Below are 16,922 nucleotides of genomic sequence, written 5' to 3' on the forward strand. Positions count from 1 at the left end.
ACACTAACTACACCAACTACACCAACTACAGCTACTACACCAACTACAGCTACTACACCAACTACACCAACTACAGCAACTACACTAACTACACCAACTACAGCAACTACAGCAACTACACCAACTACAGCAACTACAATAACTACACCAGCTACACCAAGTACAGCTACTACACCAACTACAGCGACTACACCAGCTACAGAAGCTACAGCGACTACAGTAACTACACCAACTACAGCAACTACAGCAACTACACTAACTACACCAACTACAGCAACTACACTAACTACACCAACTACAGCTACTACATCAACTACAGCAACTTCACTAACTACATTAACTACAGCTACTACAGCAACTACAGGAACTACACCAACTACAACAACTACACTAACTACACCAACTACAGCTACTACACCAACTACACCAACTACACCAACTACACTAACTACTCCTACTACAGCTACTACACCAACTACAGCTACTACACCAGCTACAGCAACTACAGCAACTACAGTAACTACACCAACTACACTAACTACACCAACTACACCAACTACAGCAACTACACTAACTACACCAACTACACCAACTACAGCTACTACACCAACTTCAGCAACTACAGCAATTACTTCAACTACAGCAACTACACTAACTACACCAACTACAGCAACTACAGCAACTACACCAACTACAGCAACTACAATAACTACACCAGCTACACCAAATACAGCTACTACACCAACTACAGCGACTACACCAGCTGCAGAAGCGACAGCGACTACAGTAACTACACCAACTACACCAACTACAGCAACTACACTAACTACACCAACTACAGCAACTACACTAACTACACCAACTACAGCTACTACACCAACTACAGCAACTTCACTAACTACATTAACTACAGCTACTACAGCAACTACAGGAACTACACCAACTACAACAACTACACTAACTGCACCAACTACAGCTTCTACACCAACTACACCAACTACACCAACTACACTAACTACTCCTACTACAGCTACTACACCAACTACAGCTACTACACCAGCTACAGCAACTACAGCAACTACAGTAACTACACCAACTACACTAACTACACCAACTACACAACCTACACCAACTACAGCAACTACATCAACTACGGCTACTACACCAACTACACCTACTACAGCTACTACACCGACTACACCAACTACACCAACTACACTAACTACTCCTAGCACAGCTACTACACCAACTACAGCTACTACACCAGCTACAGCAACTACAGCAACTACAGTAACTACACCAACTACACTAACTACATCAACTACACCAACTACACCAACTACACCATCTACAGCAACTACACTAAGTGCACCAACTACAGTTACTACACCAACTACAGCTACTACACCAACTACACTAACTACACCAACTACACCAACTACACTAACTACTCCTTCTACAGGTACTACACCAACTACAGCTACCACACCTGCTACAGCAACTACAGCAACTACAGTAACTACAGTTACTACACTAACTACACCAACTACACCAACTACTGCTACTACACCAACTACACCTACTACAGCTACTACACCAACTACACTAACTACTCCTATTACAGCTACTACACCAACTACAGCTACTACACCAGCTACAGCAACTACAGCAACTACAGTAACTACACCAACTACACTAACTACATCAACTACAGCAACTACACGAACTACACCAACTACAGCAACTACACTAACTGCACCAACTACAGCTACTACACCAACTACACCAACTACAGCTACTACACCAACTACAGCTACTACACCAACTACAGCTACTTCACTAACTACAGCAACTACAGTTACTACACCAACTACAGCTACTACACCAACTACAGCTACTACACTAACTACACCAACTACTGCTACTACACGAACTACAGCTACTACACCAACTACAGTAACTACAGCAATTACATCAACATTCTCATAGTGGGCTTTGCGGTCACTTAATGTCTCTATATTCGTGACGGTTATCATGAACCCATTACCGTTGCGCCGGATCAATCCGCGAGAATTAATTACCGCACGTAGTAACATCATAAGTGAATGACAGAAAGTCTTCAAAATTGCGTGGCTTTTGAATAATTTTGAGCTGTTTTCAAAGTCTCGCAAACCTTTTTGATGTGTCAAATTTTCCTGTGTTTTTTTGCCTTGACCAGTCCGACTCCTAACGAAGTCTCAGATTTCGCCAGTTTCCACCCTTGTCCCTTAACAGTGCTATGGATTATTTCAATAGGGGAAGGTTTTGAAGTTTTAATAGAAGTCGAGGAACCAACTCAATTCAGTCACTTAACTAAATAATTTATTCGTTTCATTTAATACTGCAAAGAGGACTTGCGTCATTGGGTGTTTTGTTAACAAAAAAATATTGCTTTTTATAACTTACAAACCTATTACTAAATTAATTATGGACATGGCAGTTTGTAGTTATCTTCATTTAACAACATTGTAATATTCAGCGAGGCGCAGCTGCGCGCAGGCCAGGTTAAATTCAGATAAAAGCAATTGTGGGCGAATTAGAAAGTTAAAAGAAGACATCGCTAATTGCAATTCTAAATTTAGCAGACCTGGCAGAACATGCCCTGTAACCAGGAGAAATGTTGCTACAACGAAACAGATGAACGGTACCTCTAAACTTTGTCTTGAAGGCCGCGGTTTGACGAAGACTGAGTCTATTATCATGATAAAATATCATGTGATTTTGGCCGTCGCAGCCCTTTTTGGCAGCTACCTCATGCTCCGGGCGTTCCACAAATTTCACAGTCTTCGAACTGCGTCAAACGTAATCTTGGCGAGTTTGTCCATTGCTGATGGATTGCTGGCCATCCCGTCCGTCCTAGACATCATTCATTTCGCCGTTGAACGCAGTCAGTTGTTTAATAAAACTTAAGAACACAATGCGTGATAACTAGTTTCATTTCCTTAACTCTACAATTAAGGCAGTTGTCTAACATTAACCTGCATATTTTTATCAAAAGTTGCTATCGTTATCTAATATCCTTTGATCATATACAGAGTTGAGTTCACCTGGCCATAGCTGACCACTGAATATTTATATAGTTTGATTGTGATAAGAAACGGAACAACAGTTGTATAAGAAAGTGTTTCGCAATGTATAGGCGATAATGCTTCAATATCTGCGTTCGACTTTAGGGGAACGCAACTCCTCTTCTTGGGAGACCTGTGGTACTTAGTCATCCTGGGGTAGCCAGGGTGACCTTTTCGTCAAGATTTTTCTTCGTTCGTCTGCATTTTCGATCCGTGTACTCGTATATAATGCTTAATCGACGTCTGATATCTTGCTAAGCAATTCAAGTTTAATTGGCCTACGCGAAATGAATGAAGGCGAACCGTTCGCTCAATGGAAAAATATTTTGTACCTTAAGCGATGTTAGGTTCGTTGACATCTATTATCTCGCAAAAACCCTTATAATTATGTTTCTGACGCTATAATGACTAAAAACGCTCGCATATTGCGAATACTGGACAAACAAAACCTTCCTTGTTTATTAATTGTATGTCTAGCCTGTGGTTCTTTGTTTTTGCGGATGGGCAATTTTGTATACCGTAAATGATCTTATGGACGCCCGGGACGTCTGCTTAATTTTGAAACCCAAGAGGGGGTGTTTGATTAACAGGAGGCGTTTAATAGAGAGAGGCGCTTATTCTAATAACTGTAACAAACTCCACAAAACTAAAATGTTTTCGGCGAATATATCACCACGAAATATAAATAGCACACTATCCAGCCATCGGCATTAATACTTCTACACCCCTAGTTTAAGGTGGCTGAACACAGTTTTGGTAGTTTGTGAGTATAGGTCATTTGCCAAATCATGGCAAGACAAAGGTTGCAGTCACAAGCTGAAACGTGGCAAGTGAAAAATATACTGATGAAAGATTTTGACTGACAGGTAAAATTTGGCGTTTTCGTAGTTTCCATAGCAATATGAACGATTGAATACAACCTTAAAATGTCACTTTTGCTCAGTTTACATAAAATTCGTTCATACGATTTCCCTATAAACTTGCACACAGCTTACTATAATTAATCATTACCATTTGAAACTTGTATGACCAAATTTTAACAGAGGGGTTTTTATACCCTGATTTTTGAAAACCGGGTTAGCAAAAATATCAACTCATTCTACTACTTGGTAATTTAAAACAACAAAACTCATTCAAAGGCCAATTAAAAGCCTTTATCTGACGCCGGGCAGCAAGGTAATGGTCCCTAGAAGCATTCCAACGAGTGCAAATTTAAAATGTCGCAAATTTTAGAACATTTATTCAGTAAACGGACTTCGCGAAGTTTCAAACCGGTGTCATTTCAGTCTAGAAATTTTTAAGTTGAGAAAGAGTGCCTGGTTAAGGCTTACAGAACAACTTAAATAGTAAGCAAAACATTACTTTTTTCGCGGTCCGATAAACAACAGGATTCCGCATGGAATAGACAACAAACTGAATGAAACATAGTGCACAAATTATCACCTTCTCATCTGCAGAAACCGGCCTATGGTGCAATGCCATTAGAGCCCGCTGAAACTAGACCTAAAAGCGTCTATTAGAGCAGGAGACGTTTATTAAAGAGGGTCTTCTGATACACACTTTATTTGAGAGTGGGCGTCTCATGAACTGTATTTTGAGGAATCTAATTTTGTGATCAGTTGTGTTCGGTTTTCGTATTGGGAATTGATTTTAGCGTTTCTTAGAAATTGTATCCAAACTTCATCTGTTTATCTCAGTCGAAAGACTAAAATGCCGTCGTTGTTTTAAGTCATTACAGTGGTGTGTGTACTAAATCTTCTTCTGCAATTTTTGAGCGTTATTTATATGTGTATAGCTATACTATGTTTTGTTCGCCCGTGGAGTTGATATTTGCGAGGGATTTTCCATCTTTGGAGGAACCTTTTTTTTTTCCGCTGGCCTGGTATCGTAAGTGCCGTATCGTATTTTTAGCGTTTGGATGAAAGGAACTCTCGAAAACTGTGGGTTTTGAAACATTCTGAGTTGCTTTCGTCTAGCAAACTATTGTGATGAGTCTTGAAGTCACGTTTTCCCTTTTTTTCGGTCGGGGATTTGAACTTTTTGCCTCCCAGTCTCCGTTTTTACCATTTTCTACCCCAACAGTTAAAGGGGAAAGCTTGGAATTTTAGATCAGTTGAGTATTTTCCTTATCCGCTTACTCGATTCAGTCACTACTTTAATTATTTGTTTCATTCTTTTTTGAGTTAATTCTCAGCACTGCCTTAATACCTGATAAAGAACGGCTTTTGGCTCCGGTTTTTGCCCGGGAAACGTTTCGTTAAGAACACGTTACAAAGTCGCTTCCATCTCCTCAATATGCAGATTGCCACTGACAGGTACTTTTCATTTCCATAAGGCCAGTTGTAAGATTACCTCTTTCCAAGAGACATGCTTTTGTCATTTCTTAATTACCTGCCTTTCTGCGCTGTCTGATAATACTGAATTATTCATTTCACAGTTTTAAACCATGTCAGTTATATAATTGTTTAATAAAAAGAAAGAACACCCCGAGTATATATAACCAGAATATATGTAGCCTAAGTATCGATCGTTACAAAACTGAATAATAGTGGTATGTTATATATCAATTGTAGAGTCTACCTTAAGTTCTGACTGAGTCGCGCCAGTGTCTCAACCATATATACTTCATAGCAGGCACAATTTTCCTCCAATGAGCCAAACACAGATGAATGATTCTGATCGAAACCGTTCCTTGCAGAAAAAAACAAGGATTATCCTACTGTTGAACGTTGATGTGATCACAACAGTCGCCGCTTTGCTCGGCTGCTATTTGGTGCTCAGATCATTTCACAAATTCCACAATCTGCGAACAGCGTCCAACATCATTCTGGTGAGTTTGTCTACCGCTGACGGTTTACTGGCGATTCCGAGCGTTCTCGACATCATTTATTTAAGCTTAAAGTATGATGCTAATCATTGCTTTCGTATTCCTGTTCTTCAAAGAGTAATTGGAACTTTCACGTTCTTTCTCGTTTCGGTCATCATTCTTCATCTTGCTTTAATGAGTGTTGATCGTTTCATCGCCATCAAGTTCGCCTTAAGATACCACACTATAGTGACCAATCGCCGAGCAAAGATCGTCTCCATCGCCCTTTGGCTGTGGGCTCTGGTCGTCACGATAACTTCCAGAGAGTTTCACAAATTGATGAGTCCATACCAGGAATACAGTAAAATTTGCGAAGAGCGCCTCAAACGCCTGAACACAGGGAATCAGCCGAGCGAAGAGCACCCCAACCGCCCGAACAAAGGGTATCAGCCGAGCAAAGAGCATGTTGTATTCCCAGCTGTGTCAGTGTTTCTTGTTCCCCTGTTGATCATTATGTGTGTTGTTTGTTTTTGACATCAATCAGCCTTGCACTCTCTATAAGAAAATATGATTTAAAAGTTTTTGCGTCTCCTACTATTGTTTATGACTTAGTTAGACTGCCGAAGATATTAGGTCGTTTTTTTTTTCTTTTCTAATGCAAAACATTGTGTTCGCTTAATAATTTCAATTTTGTTAAAAGATCCCTTTTTGTGAAGGTTTGAACCCAGGAGTCCATTCATAAGTAGGTTGAGTATTATCGTGCGGGTGAACGTAGTCCTGAATAGGACTGTTGTTGACAGTGACTGCCGCTAATCTACAATCTGTGCGGTACTGAGTAATCTTTAGAGTCAAAGTGAATTGTACGTATCACATCACCTTTTCCTAAGTAAAATAATCTGAGGGTTGTTTCCTGACCACGTGCCACTTACGCCCCTCTCTGAGCTCTACTTTAGCACGGGATGCTGGAGAAAAAAATCACATTGTGATAATGCAATTTGGTTATAACAAAAGCGAAATAAATCTATGTAAACTATGGTTAACGCCACAAAATAATAAAAGTTTAAAAAAATGAATTTCAAGCCTTTCAGTCTTTTAGAGTCCATAAAATATAACTTAGATACCGACAAGCAAGCTACAAAAACACATGGACCGGGTACAGTCGATGATCCGAAGATTAGGGGGCTTAAGCAAAGACGTTTTTGAGCGACGCCGGTCAACCGGAAGTAAACGTTTTGCATTCTTGGGTGGTGGTTTTCCACGACGAGTAATAATAATAATAATAATAATAATAATAATAATAATAATAATAATAATAATAATAATAATAATAATAATAATAATAATAATAATAATTTAATAACTTATATAGCGCTAATTTACATTTGCTAATCAATAGCGCTTTACAAAATAAAAATATATATATATATTAAAAACATTATCAAGTAGGGAATACATTTTCAAAATGCAGACCTAAACAGAAACGTCTTAAGTTAGTTTTTTTGGCCGACAGGTTAAACATCGGACATATTCGTTTTTCCTGCTGGGTTTGAGCCTTTTCATATGGTTGTTTTTCCAAACAAGAAACTTCGCTCCGCTTTTTCTCTCCTTAAAGAGGTGTTTAAATAGGAACTGGTGACATAAACTGCCCGGGACTATAACGTGAAACATAACATAATATATTTTAAAAATGAGGAAGCACAACGCTCATTTATTAGTCCATTGTTGTTTGTATAGGCAGCTGGTCGACATTAAAAGCGTATTGTGTATTTCCAAGACTAAACTAGAGTAGTTGAATACAAATTATGTAACCAGTCCTTATATTTATTAAGAGCCCATGACTGGAAATATCGAGAATCGCTGGCCAGGCTAAAAAAATCGAAAATTCTGATAATTTGTCAGAAAAACCCCTTTGGGGAACTATCTTCGAAAAAAATATTTTCAACTTTCAAGAATCTATAGTTTTCGAGAAAATGAGGAAAAACGAAAATAGCGGTTTTTACCTAATTAATTATGCAAAAATTAGAGTAAAAATGACCTACTTTATCGCGTCTATACCGAGGCAAGATTCAAAGCTATAAACCAGAAGTATTTTTGTTTAAAAGCATTCTATCTTTTCTTTCTATCCATGGTATATTTTAAACCATAAACTTGATTTTGAATTTTTTATGGTTTTTTAAAAAGTACCATCAATGGCACTTTTAAAATGGCTAAAAAATGAGCAACTTCAGAGGCAAAAAACTCACCTTGGTATGTGTGATACCTAGCCAAAATTTATACTAGGACAAAGTTCAGCTCTTATATTAACAGAATATGAAATAAAAAATCTGGGTACTCCGGATTCGCCTTTACAAAATAAAAAGTTTCGTGACCAGCAGTGGAAAAATGTCACAAATTTGCATAAGTCAAATTTGTAGAGAATGTTGCGGCAGCCGGTTTTGTTTCAATTCAGGGTCAGTATGGAATGTTCGGAAACATCACGAAGTAAGAAAACGTTTTTTGATTAAGTTTATTTTAAAATATCAGAGTAATAAACCGTTCACAAAAAAATTATAATAAACAGCCGACCTCGAAGAAGCGTTATACAAGAGCGCCGAATTTCTTATGTAAACTATATCCCATGTCTCTCGTTTCGTTTCCTAACTTCCTTGTATTAGCATCCATCTGTATTATCGTAAATTCGCCTCCGGTATGTCTAAAAATAGGTAGGTACATTTTCCTTGAAATTTTATTTGCAAACGGGATACACTGCGTGAGAGGAAGTCATAAACTAACAGTTAGAGCAACAATGTCACGCAACGACGTCTCGAGCAACTCCGCCTTCTTTCACTGATTTGTTTCTGCTTATGAAATTTTATGAACCAAAACAAGTTCCAACCAACACCGCCGAAGAACTGGAAAAGGAGACTGCAGTCGAACCTCCCGAAAGCGACCACCCAAAATGCGCAGACTTGTGGTCGCTAACAGGAGGTGGTCTCTTACGAGAATCGAACCACAGGAGGTTTCTTTGAGAAGAAAACTGGACACATGTACTTTAAGGAAGATAATTTATTGCGTGCAATTTCCAAGTTACGATATGTGCAGTTCCATGTTGTTGTTGTTCCTACCACAAGACATCAGAAACTCGTCTGGTGGTCGCTTACACGAGGTTAAAAACAGCCCCAATTAGTGGTCGCGGGCGCTTACAGGAGAGATTCCAACTGTAATTAAATTGGGTGGGTTTTGGTGTTTTGGATAGGTGGTCGCACATGGAGGTTCAACTGTAGTCCAACAGAATAAATCACCTTTCACGACGATGCGACTAGGATTTATCCATGGAAGATAAGACTCCTTGTTCACCACTTTTGAGCTACTCTAACCAACTCCCACCCATGTCGAGTGTTTGCAAAACGTAGCATCATCGTGAAAAGAGAAGTATCAGAAAGGTCATCCTTGACGCCGCCGGCCTATCGCAGTATGCAGCAGCGAACTTATATCGACGTAAGTACCATTTACCAACCGGACAGGGAGGCGACGCAGAGTAAAAGCGTAAGTTGACTACGTTTTTCAATTTGCAGCAGACCCGAGTTTTGTTTAAAGAAATACCTGCCTTTTGCTCAGTACCCGCAATGTCACAACTCGTGCCTTCACACCGGAACGTCCGATCGAATCACTGTCCAGTTGATAGTTACCCTTCTCTTCCTCTTCGCGACTTATCTAGGAAGATCGAAGGGCCTCTGATCGCAGGGTAGTTGATAGCGACCAAGGAGCTAAATAACATAGCGAGGTAAGTAAGTGGTATCGGCGGTTTTATTTACGCCTAACCGTTTCCCAAAGTAAAGAAGGAAAGAACTTCAGACAAAGGGAAAGAAGAGTTATGCGATAAAACTGCTCTTAAATTGATGTTTAGCTATGGCATATGCGATGGGGTTGGGGCTATTTAATTGCTGAATAACATGTGTCGTTACCAAAAATCTTACGGAAAAACATTTTTTCCTTGGTTTGGAATTTTGACCATGAAAATTTTACATCTAGCCATTTGTGATACCTGGCCAAAAAAATCCAATATTTAAATATTTCCCTCTTAGCAGCACGCCCTCTAATTACAGTGTCCTTCAGTTTGGACGGTATCTAATATTATATATCCGCAGGAACGAAACATGACAACAGCTGGTTACAGATTGTCATGATCAATGTGTGAAGCGGGGGATCTGGGCTCCCTATGACAGTTCTTGTCAAGAAGACCCCAAATCAGTATATTTGCTGTTTTAGGTTAATTCTGTGCTAAAGTCATTACTTACTGCCCTTAACCAGTCAAAAAATGTTCAGTGAAGACTTATAAGTATCATTTTATCAGGTATCACTAGCAAAAATATCTTTTTGGGTGATGCATTTAAACTTGAAAAAGATGGCCCAATTATATTTTTCCAATTTTCAGTCCATGTCCATCCTGGCTATCAGTAGTAACAGAACGCAACAGGAAACAGTTTCAGTGCCTAAATATAGTCTTACATAACAAAACTGGACCATAATTTTTAAAACTAAATTGATGCGAAATGAAGACCATATTAGCTTTTTAAAATGAACTAGCAATTAGCTTGGCATAGCCGCTTTAACTCTTTTTTGACGGCCAATTTTAGTAGAAGAAAACCCTGCCTTTTGACCAAAACCTCCCTTTTGGACCGCCTTTCAACCAGTTAGAGCTTGCATAACAGGCGTTATTTTTTTCGCGTTTTTACAGGAGAGCGAAGGCAATCAAGAAGTGAGCGAGAAGCGCCAGACATACCCCTTAATGGCTCTCCTCACTCGCTTCGCGCTTGCATTCGCTCCGGCTTCGGGCTTAATTGCCTTCGCTCGCCTGAAAAACGCACACCTGTTATGCAGGCTAGCCAGTTGGGTTGATATGCGAATGGCTGACTGTCTTTGCTTTGCAAAGAATTTTGGCTAGCAAACTTTTCAGGAAAGGGACATTTAATTAATCAGTAGAGAATAGAAGGTGAATAGAAAATCTAGAAGTAGATTTTTTTACCCCAAATGTTGCTTTTTGTGTGTGTGTAACTCTCTCAAGATACATGAAGATAGGTGAAAATTTGCTAAATGAGGTACGAGTGGAAAAATCTATCCTTGTTGATTTTGATCAGTTTATAACCTTGGTGAATAAATGGAAAGCTAGATGGGTTCATGAAGGATATTCATGGTTAAAAAACACCAAAACGACCCCAGTATCGGCAGCACTCCCTCCATCTGATTTACTTTTTCTATTGAGAGGACAATTGCAAGGATTCGTGAGGGTCTGTTCAATCAGGATTTCAACTAATCAATGGCACAATTACGGGTCGGTCCACTTGACGATCTTTGACCATCTTTGGGTGTTCGAAATCGTGTCTGGCCCTGAAAGTGTTGAACGCACGAACAGTGAAGAGGCAGAAAGAGGAGGTGGAAGAATTTCAGAAAAGACAGGAGAGAAAAGGGGGCAATGATTACTTTAATCTTGTCTTTACTTACGTTATTTTTAATATGCGAGACGTGGCAATTTCACCAAAATATAACTTTGAAAAACTACTGAGAAAATTAACTATTTCGCATTTTTATTGATTGAAAACTCACAAGGTCTGATGTATAATGTTATTAATGGCAAATCCCCTAAAATACCTTGACGAATGAACTATCGGTACCATAAAAGCATGTGCCCACTCCAAGAAAGATGTGTGACCGCGAAATTCATTCAGGTGAATAAAGTAAAGTTAAGTCATCTGACATGAATAATATTTCATTACACACTTTATAAGCTCACAGTTTTTTCATCGTACCGGTGAAAATAAAGTCTGACGGTGATGAGTTTGACAACGGTCACGCAATTGCAGAATACAGTACTCCAATTGCTGAGCAACCTTAATTTTGTAATGTACAATTAAGATAGCTAAGATACGAAAAACAAAACATTTAACATTAGCTATTCTCTTGTTTATGCTATTTCAAGCCCCAAATATTGCGTGATGCTAACAGTATTGAAACCCGTCCTATATGCAGATGCATTTATGTGTTTATATGCAAATTTATCACATTGTGTCACCAACATTCACAACAATTTGTTATCAGGGATATCAATTTTTCAGATCCTTTACTTAATTTTAGCTTCATTTAAAGGCGCTTTCATCCTTTCTCCTACGTTTTGAATATACCACGTACCGAAACTACAAAGAAAAATCAGGCGGCATCATTTCTCTACAAATTTGACTTATGCAAATTTGTGACATTTTTCCACTGCTGGTCACGAAACTTTTTATTTTGTAAAGGCGAATCCGGTGTACCCAGATTTTTTATTTCATATTCTGTTAATATAAGAGCTGAACTTTGTCCTAGTATAAATTTTGGCTAGGTATCACACATACCAAGGTGAGTTTTTTGCCTCTGAAGTTGCTCATTTTTTAGCCATTTTAAAAAGTGCGCTTGGTGGTAGTTTTTAAAAAACCGTTAAAAATTCAAAATCAAGTTTATGGTTTAAAACATACCATGGATAGAAAGAAAAGATAGAATGCTTTTAAACAAAAATACTACTGGTTTATAGCTTTGAATCTTGCCTCGGTACTGACGCGATAAAGTAGGTCATTTTTACTCTAATTTTTGCATAATTAATTAGGTAAAAACCGCTATTTTCGTTTTTCCTCATTTTCTCGAAAACTATAGATTCTTGAAAGTTGAAAATATTTTTTTCGAAGATAGTTCCCCAAAGGGGTTTTTCTGACAAATTATCAGAATTTTTTTTATTTTTTTAGCCTGGCCAGCGATTCTCGATAGTTACAGTCATGGGCTCTTAAAACATCTGCTTTTAATGTCTCAAACCCTTCACTTATTGCGATCTACTGAATAAACAAAACCTTTGTCGTTAAAAAATTGCATTTGTCCCTTTGGCACGAAATTTTGGCAGTAGTTTAATTTTGTGGGGAACAGTTTTAAATTGTTTCAATAGGTCAGGACCTTTTTTTTCTTTCCCTTGGGAATTAATTTTGCGATCCTTAGAAGTTGCATTCAAACTTCCTGTGTTTTAAATTTTACATCTTTTCACGGAATTTTTTATTTGGGGGAACTTAATTTTGTGTCACCCCGAAAGAAAATTTGCAAAACTAGTTAGTAATAATTAATTCGTCTTAAGATGATATTTACTTAACAAATTCAGTTTTGGCGTGCTTTTGAATCAGCATCTTAAAACTTGTGGATGTCTCACCTGTTTGTATTAGTCTGCCGACATGAACTCCACAGTAAACGAACCGGGCTGCTCAAGTCAGCTACATTCTACAGCAGGAAAGGTCGGGCAGACCTTTGCTTACTGCTTAATACTTGTCTTTTCTTTGGTCGGGAATTCCTCCCTTGGAATAATTGTGTACAGAACACAAGCTATGAGGAAACCGATAAATTATTTCGTTACAAACATGGCCATGTCCGACTTGCTGTATTCAATTTTCCTGTTTCCACGCAATACAGCGCTGTTATACACGGAACGGTCCTGGCTTGTTGGTGGTGGCTTTGGTCAAGCGTTGTGTAAATTTTCTCCTTTCCTATCCGACACGTCCACAACTGTTTCCGTTCAGAGTCTGATTCTGATAGCAGTGGATCGATTTGGCGCTGTGTTCTTTCCCCTTCGTTCTCCACTCATCACGCTAAGACTGTGTCCCTTCTTCATTCTCGCCACATGGGTTATTGCCATGGCTTATCACTCACCATATTTATTTGTCTACAAACTGGTAGAATACCAAGGGAAGCTAACTTGTAAAATGCTTTGGAAAGAGACTTTTGGAGACTCGTTATCGCTTGCAAACTACTTCCTGGCAGGATTCACTGTATTCATTTACCTGCCAATCGTCTTGCTGGCGATGCTGTACTCCAACATTCTTTTCAAACTGAGATCACAAGTGCATCCAGGTCAGCAGTCGACCAACGCCGAGGAACAACGCACGAGAAGAAACGAAAGCGTGCTAAAGATGGCCATTGCTATTGTTTTAGGTTTTGTGATATGCTGGGTGCCTTTCACTGTCACTTCGTTGCTTCTAATGTTTGCATGGGACTTTTCAGTTCCTTGTAGCGCAATAGAGTACGTGACATTTACAACGTTTTTAGCCTACACAAATTGTGTTATAAATCCTCTTATCTGCTTCACTTTCAGTAGCAACTATCGTCAAGGTCTGAAAAGACTCATCCACTGTTTTAGCAGTGCTGCAGTGTTTCCAGCGTAAGATTATTGTTTAATTGAAAAGCAAGCTGAGAAGCGAGACTGTGAGCAGCTAGAATGTGAGCAGCCCCTTGGGATGGTCGTGTGAGTGAGTAAATCGAGCGAGGCCAATACTGAAAAAAATTGGCAAGAAAAAATGCCAGTCTCCTCTTGGCCCTTTCACTCTCTCTAGACTTGTCGCCTCAACTAAACTGACCGAAAAGTTTCTAGCAGTAAACTGGAAGCTGGAATTTATCCCTTTTTAAGTAGCATGTTAAGCATTTTAGTCAAGCTATTAAAAATCCTTGGGTGACGGGGACAGTGTGGGTAGGGAAAAAACAAGATTAAGTTGACCAGGCCAAGAATCAACCTCAAGTATCCCGCTCGTTATCTAGTAGGCCACCGCGTGTCAACAAATCAAACTGAAAGAGACGCAATTGATCATCCCCATAAAAAAATTAAGACACTGGAATTTAACATGACTGACGTCTTTATAGTGACTTTGCTCTCCTAATAAATACACAGAAATAAATGCTGATATAAAAAGCACCAAGAACTAATTCACCAAAAAACTTTCTTTCGCTTTTAATGCCCAGTAGTAACCTCCGAATTGGTGTACAGCCTGTTCTCTAAATTTCCTTTAAGCACTTCGGGGCAAGACATTTGAGAAGGAGAGAGCTTAATAAAGACGTGGGGCTTATGTGAGAGGGGGGATGGCTTATAATTCAATTTAGCAAAGAAAATGGTATCAGTTCTCCATAAAGAACTAGGCAAAGTCGAAAAGCTAAAGTACAAGAACTTGGAGGATACACAGACGAGGATCAAAAACAAATCTGAGCTTCAAGTTGGTGAATAAACCATTCTGGATCAGTCCAAAGGAATTTTTACAGTCGCAATAGACTCCTGACAGTCGTGAATAATAATAATAATATTAAGGGGGAGGTGAGGGGGGCTTGAAAAGATGGGGGTCTTATTAACTTTCTTCCTCTGAAAATGGAGGGGGCTAATTAGAGGATTTACGGTATGTTTTCAGTTTACGCGCGACTGAAATCCCTAAAAATATACTGTCAAAATTACCTCTCATACCGAGAGTAGGAAAGGCATAGGGTCTAGCGTTTACATCACAGAGGTGTCATTTAATGTGCATGAGGACTAAACGAACTGTCCGCAAGGTGGAGATGATCGTCCAGGACAGTAGCCTTCGTCGAAAGCGTTTTCGTCTGGTTTCGGAGCAAAGAAAGACCGAGGAACGGGATTCTCGGCTTTGGCCGCGCGAGAAATGAAACGAGCGCTATTTTGACTCTCGTTCCCCGTTCCTTGCTCGTAAACTGCACGGAAACGCTTGCTACGCAGGCTACCAGGACAGGGGCGTAGCTAGGGGGGATCTGGGTTGCCACGGACCTCCCCTTTGAGCGAGGCGTACTTTTTTTCAATAAAAACGCTGAAAACTGAACATAAACAAAAGTTCATGCAAAAATCTTTAAATTCACTGTCTTTGAATGATGATATCTGGGTCACATGAAGTCCAAAATTTTCGCAAAAATTATCGTCTGAAAAGCCACTTTCAATGCACGTGGTTGAATAAAGTCTCAGTATTAAAGTGGTTAATACGGAGCTTAAGCAACAGCGTTTTTGAGCGACGGACGACAACCGGAAGTGGACTTTTTGCAGCATTGGGCTGTGGTTTGGTTGAAACCCTTAGGTAAATCGTCTTTATAGGAGAAAAGAAACTCAGCAATACAAATTTGGTAGTGTCCAGGCATATTAAAAAAGGAGAAGGCCTCACTTCCGGTTGACGTGCGTCGCTCAAAAACGTCTTTGCTTAAGCTCCCTAATAGCGGAGCTCAACTCGCGCGCAAAGCGCGCGCGTGCGGAGCCCCATAGCTAAGTAAATCTACCCATCCCAGAAAATTTGGTAATCACGTGACCGTACACCGCCCGAGCGACCGACCGACCGTCCGTCCGCACAACAGGCATACCAATGTAAAATAACTCAATCAACAGGTAGGGCAACCCAAATGCAACTCTAGGTTATTTGGCGTGAAATCGCATTGCCACCCACGTCTTGTAAAGCAGAGACAACTAAAGAGTCAATAAAGACGAAAACGGAAAGCGGAAATTGTTTCTTTATCCATGATGTCTAAAGTATTAAGCGTAGATGTCCACAAATTTGGAATATAGAGAAAGAGAAAGACAGAGAAAAGGAGAAAGTAGGCGGCAGGCCAGCGAAGCTCAACGCGAATATAACAAAGGATACATTTTTTGTTGGAAGAACAACATGAAAATTTTGTAGGGGCGGTGACAAAATGAGAAATGCTAGCGGCCACCAATGCAAGATGAAAATGAGCGGCAGTGAAAAACAAGTGAACGAGAACACGTACGACATTTCCTCCAAAAAACGTGTAACTAAGACGTTTCTGGAAGTTTCACGTTGTAGTCGTGCAAAACAACGACAAAGAAATGCACAAAAAAAGTGTGCTGCACGTGCAAAGTTGCATTTTTGCAACTTAGACCTATTGTTGTTTTTCACCGTTCTCCGGCGTTGCCTCCGCGCGTAGCATTACACGATTATATATTTTATTTGAACAAACTTTACGAAATATTATCGAGAGCTTCGCTTTTAGTACTGGCTAAATCTATATATTATAATGCTTCAGTAGATACTCAAAATCGCAAAGAAGGTATGAAATAAATGCTTGAACTGAGATGACATGAGATGAAAAATGGAAGTTGAAAAATGTTAGGCTGCTTATACTTACATCACCTTACAATTATTGTACGTTTGAAAGTGCTGTTTATAACCTCGAGAACACCAAAGGCCACCAAA

General features: G+C 39.4%; 1 protein-coding gene across 1 annotated transcript; it reads left to right on the forward strand.

The window, feature by feature from the left end:
- Positions 1-13,129: 13,129 nt before the first annotated feature.
- On the forward strand, positions 13,130-14,615 carry LOC140939157 (RYamide receptor-like). Its single transcript, XM_073388717.1, has one exon. The coding sequence runs from the start codon at positions 13,137-13,139 to the stop codon at positions 14,118-14,120; it is 984 nt and encodes a 327-aa protein (XP_073244818.1). The 5' UTR covers positions 13,130-13,136; the 3' UTR covers positions 14,121-14,615.
- The last annotated feature ends 2,307 nt before the right edge of the window (positions 14,616-16,922 follow it).

The sequence above is a fragment of the Porites lutea genome, chromosome 5 (genome assembly GCF_958299795.1).
Source record: "Porites lutea chromosome 5, jaPorLute2.1, whole genome shotgun sequence".
Lineage (NCBI taxonomy): Eukaryota > Metazoa > Cnidaria > Anthozoa > Scleractinia > Poritidae > Porites > Porites lutea.